The 12921-nt window shown below is 40.3% G+C and overlaps 1 protein-coding gene across 1 annotated transcript; it reads left to right on the top strand.

Annotated features, from left to right (window-relative positions):
- LOC107641037 (uncharacterized mitochondrial protein AtMg00810-like) lies at window positions 10018-11055 on the top strand (the record flags this gene model as incomplete). Its single annotated transcript, XM_016344546.1, has 1 exon — window positions 10018-11055. A coding segment is annotated over exon 1 (1038 nt), but the record flags the coding sequence as incomplete, so codon positions are not given.

Here is a 12921-nt window from a genome sequence, read left to right as displayed (position 1 = left end):
GAGAGATACAGAGAGATGCTAAGAAAGTGCCCCTCTGAGATGTTTTCAGAGTGGGTTCAGTTAGACATCTTCTATTATGGGCTTACAGAAAGGGCTCAGATTTTTCTAGATTACTCAGCTGGTGGATCTATCCACATGAGAAAGACAATTGAAGAAGCTCAAGAGCTCATTGATACAGTTGCCAGAAATCAGCATCTGTACCTAAGCAGTGAACCTTCCATGAAAGAAGAGGCTAGAACAGTAACTGTTGAACTCAGTCCTGCAGAACAAGCTACTGAATTCAATCAGCAATTGGATTTTCTAACAAAACAGTTAGCCGAATTCAAGGAGAGACTACAAGAGACGAGAATGGCTAATATAAATATGGAAGTACAATTAAAGCAAACAAAGCAGCAGCTGTCAAAACAAATAACAGAAGAGTGCCAAACAGTTCAATTGAGAAGTGGAAAAACATTAGATGCCCCACCTCAAGGTAGCAGGAAGCTAAGAAATGAGCAAACTACCCAAAATCCATCTGAGGACAGTAAGAGCCCGGAGAGGAATAATTCTGGCAATCAAACGCCAGCAATTGGGTGGAAAGCTGGCGTTGAACGCCCAAACCATGCTCAGTCCTGGCGTTCAATGCCAGAAACAAGCAAGGAATTGGCGTTGAACGCCCAAAAGAAGCACAGTTCTGGTGTTCAAACGCCAGGAACAAGTAAGGAGTTGGCGTCCAACGCCACTCCAGCTTCTGACTCTGGCAATCAAATGCCAGTGAGGGATCAGATACACACCAGTGCTGATAACAATCCCCCAGAAAGGCTTCCCCAACCACCTCTGTAGGAAGTAAACCTACAGGAACTAAGGTTAAGGAATACAAAGCCAAGATGCCTTATCCTCAAAAACTCCATAAAGAGGAGCAAGATAAGCAATGAGGAAAAACCTCCTAAACCCGAGCTCAAACCATTACCACCATCCCTGAAATATGCATTTATGGGAGAAGGTGACACTTTTTCAGTGATCATAAGCTCTACTTTAAATCCACAGGAAGAGGAAGCACTAATTCAAGTGCTAAGGACACACAATACAGCTCTTGGGTGGTCCATAGGTGACTTTAAGGGCATAAGCCCAGCTAGATGCATGCACAAGATCTTATTGGAGGACAATGCTAAGCCAATGGTTCAACCACAGAGGCGGCTAAATCCAGCCATGAAGGAAGTGGTGCAGAAAGAGGTCACCAAATTACTGGAGGCTGAGAGATGCATGCTCTCTATTTTCTCTGATATGGTGGAAAAATTTCTGGAAGTCTTCATGGATGACTTCTCAGTATATGGAGACTCATTCAGCTCCTGTCTTGATCATCTAACACTGGTTTGAAAAGATGTCAAGAGACTAACCTGGTTTTAAACTGAGAAAAATGTCACTTTATGGTGACTGAAGGGATTGTCCTTGGACATAAAATTTCAAACAAGGGAATAGAGGTGGATCAAGCTAAAATAGAAGTAATTGAAAAATTACCACCACCTGCCAATGTTAAGGCAATCAGAAGCTTTCTGGGGCATGCGGGATTCTATAGGAGGTTTATAAAGGATTTTTCAAAAATTGCAAAACCTCTAAGCAACTTGCTAGCTGCTGACACGCCATTTGTGTTTGACACAGAGTGCCTGCAGGCGTTTGAAACTCTAAAAGCTAAGTTGGTCACAGCACTAGTTATCTCTGCACCAGACTGGACATTACCATTCGAATTAATGTGTGATGCCAGTGATCACGTCATTGGTGCAGTACTGGGGCAGAGGCATGACAAGCTTCTGCATGTCATTTATTATGCTAGCCGTGTTTTAAATGATGCCCAGAAAAATTACACAACCACAGAAAAGGAATTACTTGCAGTGGTCTATGCCATTGACAAGTTTAGATCATACTTAGTAGGATCAAAAGTGATTGTGTACGCTGACCATGCTGCTCTTAAATATCTACTCACAAAGCAGGATTCAAAACCCAGGCTCATAAGATGGGTGTTGCTTCTGCAAGAGTTTGATATAGAAATAAGAGACAGAAAAGGAACAGAGAACCAAGTGGCTGATCATCTGTCCCGGATAGAGCCAGTAGAAGGGACGTCCTTCCCCTCTCTTGAAATCTCTGAAACCTTTCCGGATGAGCATTTGTTTGCCATTCAGGAAACACCATGGTTTGCAGACATTGTAAACTATAAAGCTGTAAGGTTCATACCCAAGGAGTACAGCAGGCAACAAAAGAAAATTAATTACTGATGCAAAGTACTACTTGTGGGATGAACCCTATCTCTTTAAGAGATGTGCAGACGGAATAATCCTAGGTGTGTGCCTAGAGGAGAAGCACAGAGGATCTTATGGCATTGCCATGGATCACAATATGGAGGCCATTTCGGAGGTGAGCGAACAGCCACCAAGGTCCTCCAATGTGGCTTCTACTGGCCTACCCTATATAGAGATTCCCGAGAGTTTGTACATAACTGTGATAGCTGCCAAAGAGCTGGTAATCTGCCTCATGGTTACGCCATGCCTCAACAAGGGATCTTGGAGATTGAGTTGTTTGATGTATGGGGAATCGACTTCATGGGACCTTTCCCACCATCATACTCAAACACTTATATTCTGGTGGCAGTTGATTATGTATCAAAATGGGTAGAGGCCATTGCCACACCCACTAATGATACTAAGACAATGCTGAAGTTCCTCCAGAAACATATCTTCAGCAAGTTTGGTGTCCCTAGAGTACTAATCAGTGATGGGGGCACTCACTTCTGCAACAAACAGCTTTACTCTGCCATGGTCCGGTATGGGATTAGCCACAAGGTGGCCATTCCATATCATCCACAGACAAATGGGCAAGCTGAAGTTTCTAATAGAGAACTAAAAAGAATCCTGGAATGGACTGTAAGTACCTGTAGAAAGGATTGGGCAAGAGGCTTGGATGATGCTCTGTGGGCTTACAGAACAGCATTCAAAACTCCTATAGGGACCTCTCTATACCAGCTTGTATATGGTAAGGCCTGTCATCTGCCCGTGGAACTGGAACATAAGGCCTACTGGGCAACCAGATTCTTGAACTTTGATGCCAAATTAGCCGGAGAGAAAAGATTGCTCCAGCTAAATGAGCTAGAGAAATTTAGACTCACTGCTTTCGAAAATGCCAAGCTTTATAAGGAAAAATAAAAAAGATGGCATGACAGAAAGCTGTCATCAAGAGTCTTTGAACCAGGTCAAAAGGTTCTGTTGTTTAACTCTAGGCTCAGGCTATTCCCTGGGAAACTGAAATCCCGATAGAGGGGACCATATGTGATTACAAGTGTATCACCATATGGTTATGTGGAGCTTCAAGACATTGATTCTGATAAGAAGTTCATTGTTAATGGATAGAAAATCAAACACTATCTTGAAGGTAATATTGAGCAAGAGTGCTCAAGGCTGAGGTTAGATTAAAAGCTCAGCAAGGTCCAGCTAAAGACAATAAAGAAGCGCTTGCTGGGAGGCAACCCAGCCATTGGGAAAACTTTTTCTGTTGTTTTGCCCTATTCATGATTTTATTTGTTTATATAAAGTTCACTATTAATAAGGTAAGAAGTCAATTGCATAGGTTCACAGGGTTACAGAAGGATTTAGCAATCAAAACAGAGAAAAAGAGCTCACTGGCAAGAAAACGCCAGTAAGAGGCACAACTGGGCGTTAAACGCCCAAAAGGAGCATCTACTGGGCGTTTAACGCCAGATTGACAGCATCCTGGGCGTTCAGAAAAACGCCCAGTGACAAAGGAGTTCCTGGCGTTCAACGCCAGAAAGAAGCAACAACTGGGCGTTGAACGCCCAGGAGAAGCAGCATTTGGGCGTTAAACGCGCAAAACATGTAGCATTTGGGCGTTTAACGCCAGGATGGTCGGGAGGAGGTAAATTCGTTTTTTTTTTCACATTTTTTTATTTTAATTTTAAATTTTCATGTTTCAATTCATGATTTCTTGCATAAACATGTTACAAACCCTAATTTCTAAAAACCCTAATTTCTAAAAACCCTACTTTAAAAATATCAAATGTATCTTAATCCATAAACACAAATTCTTTTTCAATCCAATCCAACTCTTTTTCAAATTTTCCAAAACAAATCTATCTTTTTTCCTTCTAAAATCTTTTCAACTCATCAATATCTTTTTCAAATCTCCACATTATCTTTTTCAAAATCCAAATTTATCTTTTTCAAATATCTTTCATATCTTTTCAATTTTAAATCACATCTTTTCATATCATACTCATTTTTTTATAAATCATATCTTCTATCTTATCTTTTTAAAAATTTCGAAACCCACCCCTCCCTTTTAAATCCACATTCGGCCTCCCTCCTCTCATCCACCATTCGACACTAGATCTCCTTCTATCCCTCTCCTTTCTTTTCTTTTGCTTGAGGACAAGCAAACCTCTAAGTTTGGTGTGTTTATCCGTGATCACTAAACTATACCCACTAAGATCATGGCTCCTAAAGGAAAACAACCCACTCTAAGAGGCAAGAAAGAGAGTATTCCAAAACCACTTTGGAATCAAGGGAAGTTCTTAACAAAAGAACATTCAGACCATTACTACAAAATAATGGGTCTAAGATCAGTGATCCCGGAAGTCAGGTTCAATCTGAAAGAAGATGAATATCCGGAGATCCAAGAGCAGATTCGAAACAGGAACTGAGAAGTCCTAACTAATCCTGAAACAAAAGTGGGAAGGAATATGGTTCACGAGTTCTACGCTAATCTGTGGCAAACAGACAGGCAGAGAATATCTGGAACTGCCCTCTATGACTATCGGACTGTGGTCAGAGGAAAAGTTGTTCACATCCACCCTGACAAAATCAGAGAGATCTTTAAGCTACCTCAGCTGAAAGATGACCCAGACTCCTTCAATAGGAGAATGATGAGAACAAACAAGGGCCTGGATAAGATTCTAGAGGATATATGCATCCCTGGAGCCAGGTGGACCACCAGCAGCAAGGGTGTCCCAAATCAACTCAAGAGAGAAGATCTAAAACCAGTCGCCAGAGGATGGCTGGACTTCATTGGGTGTTCTATATTGCCCACTAGCAACCGTTCTGAAGTCACCGTTAAAAGAGCAGTGATGATCCATTACATTATGTTGGGAAAAGAAGTGGAAGTTCATCAACTGATTCCATATGAATTTTACATACTTGCAAACAAGAACTCCAAGGATGCCAGGTTGGCTTATCCAAGCCTAATCTCTATGCTCTGCAAGGATGCTGGAGTAAGGATAGGAATAACGGAGTACATCTTAGTGGAGCAACCAATCACTAAAACCACAATGGAAAAATAACAAGTGTAGGATGACCCCATCAAGAGGAGGGCGCAAGAATTTCTCCCAGAAGTCCCTCAATTAGAATATTGGGAACAGCTTGAAGCATCTGTTACCAAGTTGCAAGAATCTATGGATCAAATAAAGGAAGAACAGCAAAATCAAAACAGTATGCTCTGCAAACTGCTCAGGGAACAAGAAGAGCAAGGGCGTGACTTAAAGGAACTGAAGCGTCAGAAATTATCTCTTGAAGGACCAAGGACCCCACAGACTAGAGGAACATCCACATCCCAAACTCAAGGTTGTTGAGTTCTAATCTTAGCCTTAACTCTGTGATAATTGTTCTTATTTGAGTTTTACCTTAGAAGTTATAGTAGTAATTAGTAGTGATTTTATCTCCAATTAAGCTATAATTTATTTTTCTCATTATCATTAAACATGAATAAAATAGGAGATTTTCTTTAGAATAAGGAGGCAATATTTTTTTGAATTCTTAATAAAACAAATTCTAATTGTTTACATGTGGTGGCAATGCTTTCTGCCTTCTGAATGAATGCCTGAACAGAGCATATGTCTTTGGAATTTGATGTTCTTGAATGTTAAATATGTTGGCTCTTGAAAGAATGATGAACATGAGACATGTTAGTGATAATCTGAAAAATCATAAAAATGATTCTTGAAGCAAGAAAAAGCAGTGAATACAAAGCTTGCAAAAAAAAAAGCAAGCAGAAAAAGCCAATAGCCCTTAAAACCAAAAGGCAAGGGTAATAAAAAGGATCCAAGGCTTTGAGCATCAGTGTATAGGAGGACCTAAGGGAATCAAATCCTGGTCTAAGCGGCTAAACCAAGCTGTCCCTAACCATGTGCTTGTGGCGTGAAGGTGTCAAGTGAAAACTTGAGACTGAGCGGTTAAAGTCAAGGTCCAAAGCAAAAAGAAGATTGTGCTTAAGAACTCTGGACACCTCTAATTGGGGACTTTAGCGAAGCTGAGTCACAATCTGAAAAGGTTCACCCAATTATGTGTCTGTGGCATTTATGTATCCGGTGGTAATACTGGAAAACAAAGTGCTTAGGGCCACGGCCAAGACTCATAAAGTAGTTGTGTTCAAGAATCAACATACTGAACTAGGAGAATCAATAACATTATCTGAATTCTGAGTTCCTATAGATGCTAATCATTCTGAGCTTCAATGGATAAAGTGAGATGCCAAAACTGTTCGGAAGCAAAAAGCTACTAGTCCCGCTCATCTAATTAGAATCTGAGCTTCACTCAAGAACTCTGAGATATTATTGCTTCGTGACTTATTTGTATCCTATTTTATTTGTCTAGTTGCTTGGGGACAAGCAACAGTTTAATTTTGGTGTTGTGATGAGTGGATATTTTATACGCTTTTTGGGGTTAATTTCATATAGTTTTTAGTATGATTTGGTTAGTTTTTAGTATATTTTCATTAGTTTTTAGGCAAAATTTATATTTCTGGACTTTACTATGAATTTGTGTGTTTTTCTATAATTTCAGGTATTTTCTGGCTGAAATTGAGGGAGCTGAGCAAAAATCTGATTCAGGCTGAAAAAGGACTGCTGATGCTGTTGGATTCTGACCTCTCAACACTTGGAATGGATTTTATGGAGCTACAGAAGTCCAATTGGTGCGCTTTTAATTGCGTTGAAAAGTAGACATCCAGGGATTTCCAGCAATATATAATAGTTCATACTTTGCTCAAGGATAGATGACGTAAACTGGCGTTCAACGCCAGTTCCATGTTGCAGTCTGGCGTCCAGCGCCATAAACAGGTTACAACTTGGAGTTCAACGCCAGAAACAGGTTACAACCTGGCGTTGAATGCCCAAAACAGCCCAGGCACGTGAGAAGCTTAAGTCTCAGCCCCAGCACACACCAAGTGGGCCCCAGAAGTGGATTTCTGCACTATCTATCATAGTTTACTCATTCTCTGTAAACCTAGGTTACTAGTTTACTATTTAAACAACTTTTAGAGATTTATTTTGTATCTCTCATGAAATTTTAGATCTGAACTTTGTAATCTCTGACGGCATGAGTCTCTAAACTCCATTGTTGGGGGGTGAGGAGCTCTGCTGTGTTTCGATGAATTAATGCAACTATTTCTGTTTTCCATTCAAACATGCGTGTTCCTATCTAAGATATTCATTCGCGCTTAATTATAGAGAAGGTGATGATCCGTGACACTCATCACCTTCCTCAATTTATGAACGTGTGTCTGACAACCACCTCCGTTCTACATCAGATTGAATGAGTATCTCTTAGATTCCTTAATCAGAATCTTTGTGGTATAAGCTAGATTGATGGCGGCATTCATGAGAATCCGGAAAGTCTAAACCTTGTCTATGGTATTCCGAGTAGGATTCTGGGACTGGATGGCTGTGACGAGCTTCAAACTCGCGAGTGTTGGGCGTAGTGACAGACGCAAAAGGATCAATGGATCCTATTCCAGCATGAGTGGGAACCGACAGATGATTAGCCGTGTAGTGATAGCACACGTGGACCCTTTTCACTGAGAGGACGGATGGTAGCCATTGACAACGGTGAGCCACCAACACACAGCTTGCCATGGAAGGAACTTTGCACTTTTGCATGCATGAGGGAAGAGGAATACAAGAGAAAAGCTGAAATTCAGAAGACAAAGCATCTCCAAAACCCCAACATATTCTCCATTACTGCATAACAAGTAACTTTTACTTCATGCTCTCTTGTTCATTTGCAAGTCAATTGATAACCACAAATTAATATCCTGACTAAGAGTTGCAAGATAACCATAGGTTGCTTCAAACCACAATCTCCGTGGGATCGACCCTTACTCACGTAAGGTATTACTTGGACGACCCAGTGCACTTGCTGGTTAGTGGTACGAGTTGTGAAAAGTATGATTCACAATTCGTGCACCAGCTACCATTGTTCACAGTTGTTCTGCCGTTATTGCAAGCTCTCAGGATATTTGATTACTACCTGTCCTACTCGTCCACCACGTCCTGCGCCTGCTTCTACTGTTGCTGCTACTACTGAACCTACCACCTCTGCACCTTTCAACCCGTCTCCTGTCTCTCTATCTGATATTGCATCTCTTCTACGACGTCTTCTCTCTGTTTCTGGTAATACTTCTGCTGCTTTATCAACCCCTCCAGGTAATTCTAAATGGTACTTTGACTTGGGTTGCTTTAATCACATGTCTCCGTTGCGTAATATTTTCTCGTCCATGTCTACAACTACAAATGGACCTTCTGTCAATACTGCAAATGGCTCCCTCTTGCACGCAACACACAAGGGTTCTATATCCCAGTCATCTCTTAATCTTCCTGATACTTACTACATTCCCAAATTACACTTCAATCTTATTTCGGTTGGTCAACTTGTTGATTTGGGTTTTGACGTCACCTTTTCTATTTCTGGTTGTCGTGTACAGGATCCTTGGACGGGACAAATCATCGGGACTGGACGTAAGGTCGGAAGGTTGTTTGAACTCGAAAGTCTTTATATTCCTCCTGTACCAAATCTCCGTGCTGCTTCTTCTCCCTCTACCCTTCACTTATGGCATCAATGTCTTGCCCACACCTCCTTAGGAAAACTGCGTCCTCTTGTTCTCAAGGTGTTTTAGGTCAGGTTCCAAATGAATCTTTTGATTGCATTTCTTGCCAAACTGCCAAACAACCTGCTTTATCTTTTCACAATAATTCATCTCTTGCTTGCTCTCCTTTTGATATCATTCACTCTGATGTTTGGGGCCCCGCTCCCACTGCCTCTATGGGCAGAGCTCGATCCGTGTCCTGAGCGTACTTGGGGTGAAGCTGTTCTTACTGCTGTTCATGTTATCAATAGACTCCCTTCTTCTGTTCTTGGTAATGTTACTCCCTTTGAGCGTCTTTCTCATACCTCCCCAGACTATAGTTCTCTTCAAATTTTCGGTTGTGTACGTTTTGTTCTTTTTCAGCCTTATGAACATAGTAAACTTGAACCTCGGGCTCGTATGTGTTGTTTTCTTGGTTATGGCACTGAACACAAGGGTTATCGTTGTTGGGATCCTCTTTCTAAACGTATTCGTATATCTCGTCATGTTGTCTTCTGGGAGCACCACATGTTTTCTCGGTTCTCATCCTTTGAGTCGATTCCTACTACTCAGTCACCTTTGTTTACTAACCCCAATGTTGATCTTTTTCCTAGTGATGGTTCTACAGGTTCTATCTCGAGTGACCCTCCACAGCCTCCTGTTCCTCTGCCTTCTCCATCTCCCGATAATTCCAGACCGGACGATGATCCTGCTCCTACCGTCATGCCTCCTCCTCCCGCTCGTTCTTCTAGGGTAAGGAATCCACCTCCTCATCTTCTTGATTACCATTGCTTTTCTACTATTCTTCATCAACATGAACCTAAGACATTCAGAGAAGCCTCCTCAAACCCAAATTGGCAACAAGCAATGCAAGAAGAATTACAGACACTTGAAAAGGCACACACCTGGGATCTGGTTGATCCTCCTTCTGATCAGGAAGTTATGGGCAGTAGATGGGTCTACAAGATCAAGACTCGCTCTGATGGCTCTATTGACCATTATAAGGCCCGCTTGGTTGCTCAAGGTTGTACGCAAGAGTATGGTATTGATTATCAAGAGACTTTTGCCCCTGTCGCTTGTCTTATGTCTGTTAGAGCTCTTCTTGCCATCGCCGCGGTTAAAAAATGGTCTCTCAGTCAGATGGATGTGAAGAATGCACTTCTTAATGGGAATTTGAAAAAGACAGTCTATATGAAACCACCTCCGGGATATCCTTGTCCTTCTAATAAGGTTTGTCTCCTTCGCAAGGCACTTTATGGACTTAAGCAAGCTCCTCGTGAATGGTTTGACAAGTTCAGCACTACCATATGCAGTCTTGGTTTTACTTCTAGCCCTCATGAGAATGCACTCTTCATTCGTAAAAGCGAACGTGGAGTTGTTCTTCTACTTTTGTATGTTGATGACATGATAATCACTGGGGATGATGTTGATGGTATCTCTGATCTCAAGGCCTCACTTCACCGTACCTTTGAGATGAAAGATCTTGGTTCTCTCAGCTATTTTCTTGGTCTCGAGGTCATCTCCACCGATGATGGCATCTATCTCTCTCAGGCTAAGTATGCTTCAGATCTTCTTGCTCGCGCTGGGATTACAGATAGTCGCACTGAGTTTACTCCTCTTGAGCCTAATGTTCGGTTTACCCCTATGGATGGCACTGTTTTGGATAATCCGACTCTCTATCGACAGTTAGTTGGCGGTCTCGTCTACTTGACTGTCACCCGACCAGACATCGCCTATCCGGTTCATGTACTTAGCCAGTTCTTGTCAGCTCCTCGTACTACTCACTATGCGGCAGTTCTACCCATTCTTTGCTACATCAAAGGCACTCTCTTTCATGGCCTTTATTTTTCTGCCCATTCCTCTTTGTCTCTTCAGGCTTACTCCGATGCTGATTGGGCTGGTGACCCCACTGATCGTCGTTCTACTACTGGTTACTGTCTGTTTCTTGGCGACGCTCTCATTTCTTGGCGTGCTAAGAAGCAAACGTTCACTGCTCGCTCAAGCACAGAAGCTGAGTACCGTGCCCTCGCTGACACCACTGCTGAAGTTGTCTCGGTTCGTTGGCTTCTCGAAGATTTGGGTGCTCCTCAGTCGTCCCCTACTGTTGTTTTTTGTGATAACCGCAGTGCTATTCAGATCGCCCATAATGATGTATTTCATGAACGCACCAAACACATTGAGCTTGATTGTCACTTTGTTCGGCAACGTATTCTTATTGATGCTATTCGTCTCATTGCTGTTGGAACACTAGATCAGACTGCTGATATCTTCACGAAAGCTCATCACCCGACTCGTTTTCGGACTTTGTTATCCAAACTCAAGTTGGTATCCTTAGCTCCCACTTGAGTTTGAGGGGGGATGTTAGAGAATCATTAGCATCAATTTAGATCAATTAGTATCGTCTAATTTTTATAGTATATCTGTTTATTAATTATAGGATTCTATGCCTTTATTACTCTGATTCATTTAGCACCTATAAATACCTCTTGTATATTGTACCTTTGACGACAACTCAATAATACATTTTTCATATTATTCTCTCAGTCTCTTGTTTCTAACATGGGTGATGGTGGCTGTTGGCTGACCGTGCTTAAAGAGGAGACAACAAGTCAACAACGACATAGAGAAGACGGCTACGAACTTTGATCTGCAAGTCGAGAGGCGAGTAGACGACTACGTATAGGAGAAGAGGATTGACAACCATGAGTTTCGAGATGATCCTCTATCTATCATTGTCGGTAGTGACAACACCTTTTGTCTGAAGAGAAGAGTTTGGCGACAACTATGTTGGACACTAGCTGCTGCTGCTGATTAGACTGGAACTCAGAGAGACGGGTATTTAGGGTTAGTGGGTTTAGCTGTTAAGGTTCTTGCATCTTGTTTGTGACTTGTGACTTATGATTGAGAGAGAGAAAGAGAAAGAGAGGGAGGGATATTTAGAATGGGTAGATATTCAGAATTTGGTTGTTTTTAAGTTAAAATGATGTTGTTTAGAGGGTTTAAAGTTGAATAAAAAATCCATTAAAAAAAAGTCAATTCTATTGGTTCATCGATTTATTGTCGATTTAACCAATTTTTTCATCATTTTTTGTCAATCAATTTTTTATGTCAACCAATTTAGCCAGAACATCCGTTTTCGATTAATTCAGTGGAACCAATCAATCTAATTCGATTTTTAGAACATTAATTAATACGTGTAAATATCTAAGAATGTAAGCTTTTAAGTAATGATTATGACCTCTCATACGATTTAACTACCGTGAACAAGAAAAACAACAAATAGCAAAAATATACCCTTATGTATGAAACTTTTTATTCTTATCCCTACTTGTTCTTTATATTTGTTATCGTCATAAAAAATATATATATATATTCAAAACAGTATTAGCGTGTTTTATTTTTTAATTATTTTCATGTTGGTGCGCCATTAAATTTCTACAGAAAGCAAGTAGAGCAAACATATTTGATTAAAAAAAATATCATTAAGGGTAAAACTGTGAAAAAAAAAACATTATGCTAATATTACAATATAGATTAAAATGCGTATCTTTTTACTTTAATTTAGATTATTCGATTTAGTAAGAGTTTATTGGTAAGCTTGCTATTATTTTGATTTCATTTATTTTAACTTTATTATAAATAAAATTTTAGTATTGCAGTCAATAATTATTAAGCTATAATGAGTTTCATTAGGTGTTTATAATCCACATTATATTATGTAGGCTTTGAATTATTTATCTTATCATAAACTACAATGAATTTATAGAAGCCTATTAATATTTATTTATAGGTATTTAATGCAAATAAAATATATTATTCTTACAGTTCCATGATTAGTGTTCAACTTTTTCAAGAATAACACAAGTAATCGTGAATTCTCCTACAATAATCATTTTCTTTGATATCCTATTTATAATTTATCGTTCATTTCAATATGTCACTGTTTTGCACATAAATATCAAAATATTACAATGACATATTTGATATTTCCACTTCCCCCAATAAAGCTGTATAAGTATACTAAGAAAAAAAAATTTAAAACTG

Source organism: Arachis ipaensis, chromosome B05 (assembly GCF_000816755.2).
Source record: "Arachis ipaensis cultivar K30076 chromosome B05, Araip1.1, whole genome shotgun sequence".
Classification (NCBI taxonomy): Eukaryota; Viridiplantae; Streptophyta; class Magnoliopsida; order Fabales; family Fabaceae; genus Arachis; species Arachis ipaensis.
The sequence above is the reverse complement of the archived record's forward strand: the minus strand, read 5'-3'. Positions and strand labels throughout refer to the sequence as shown.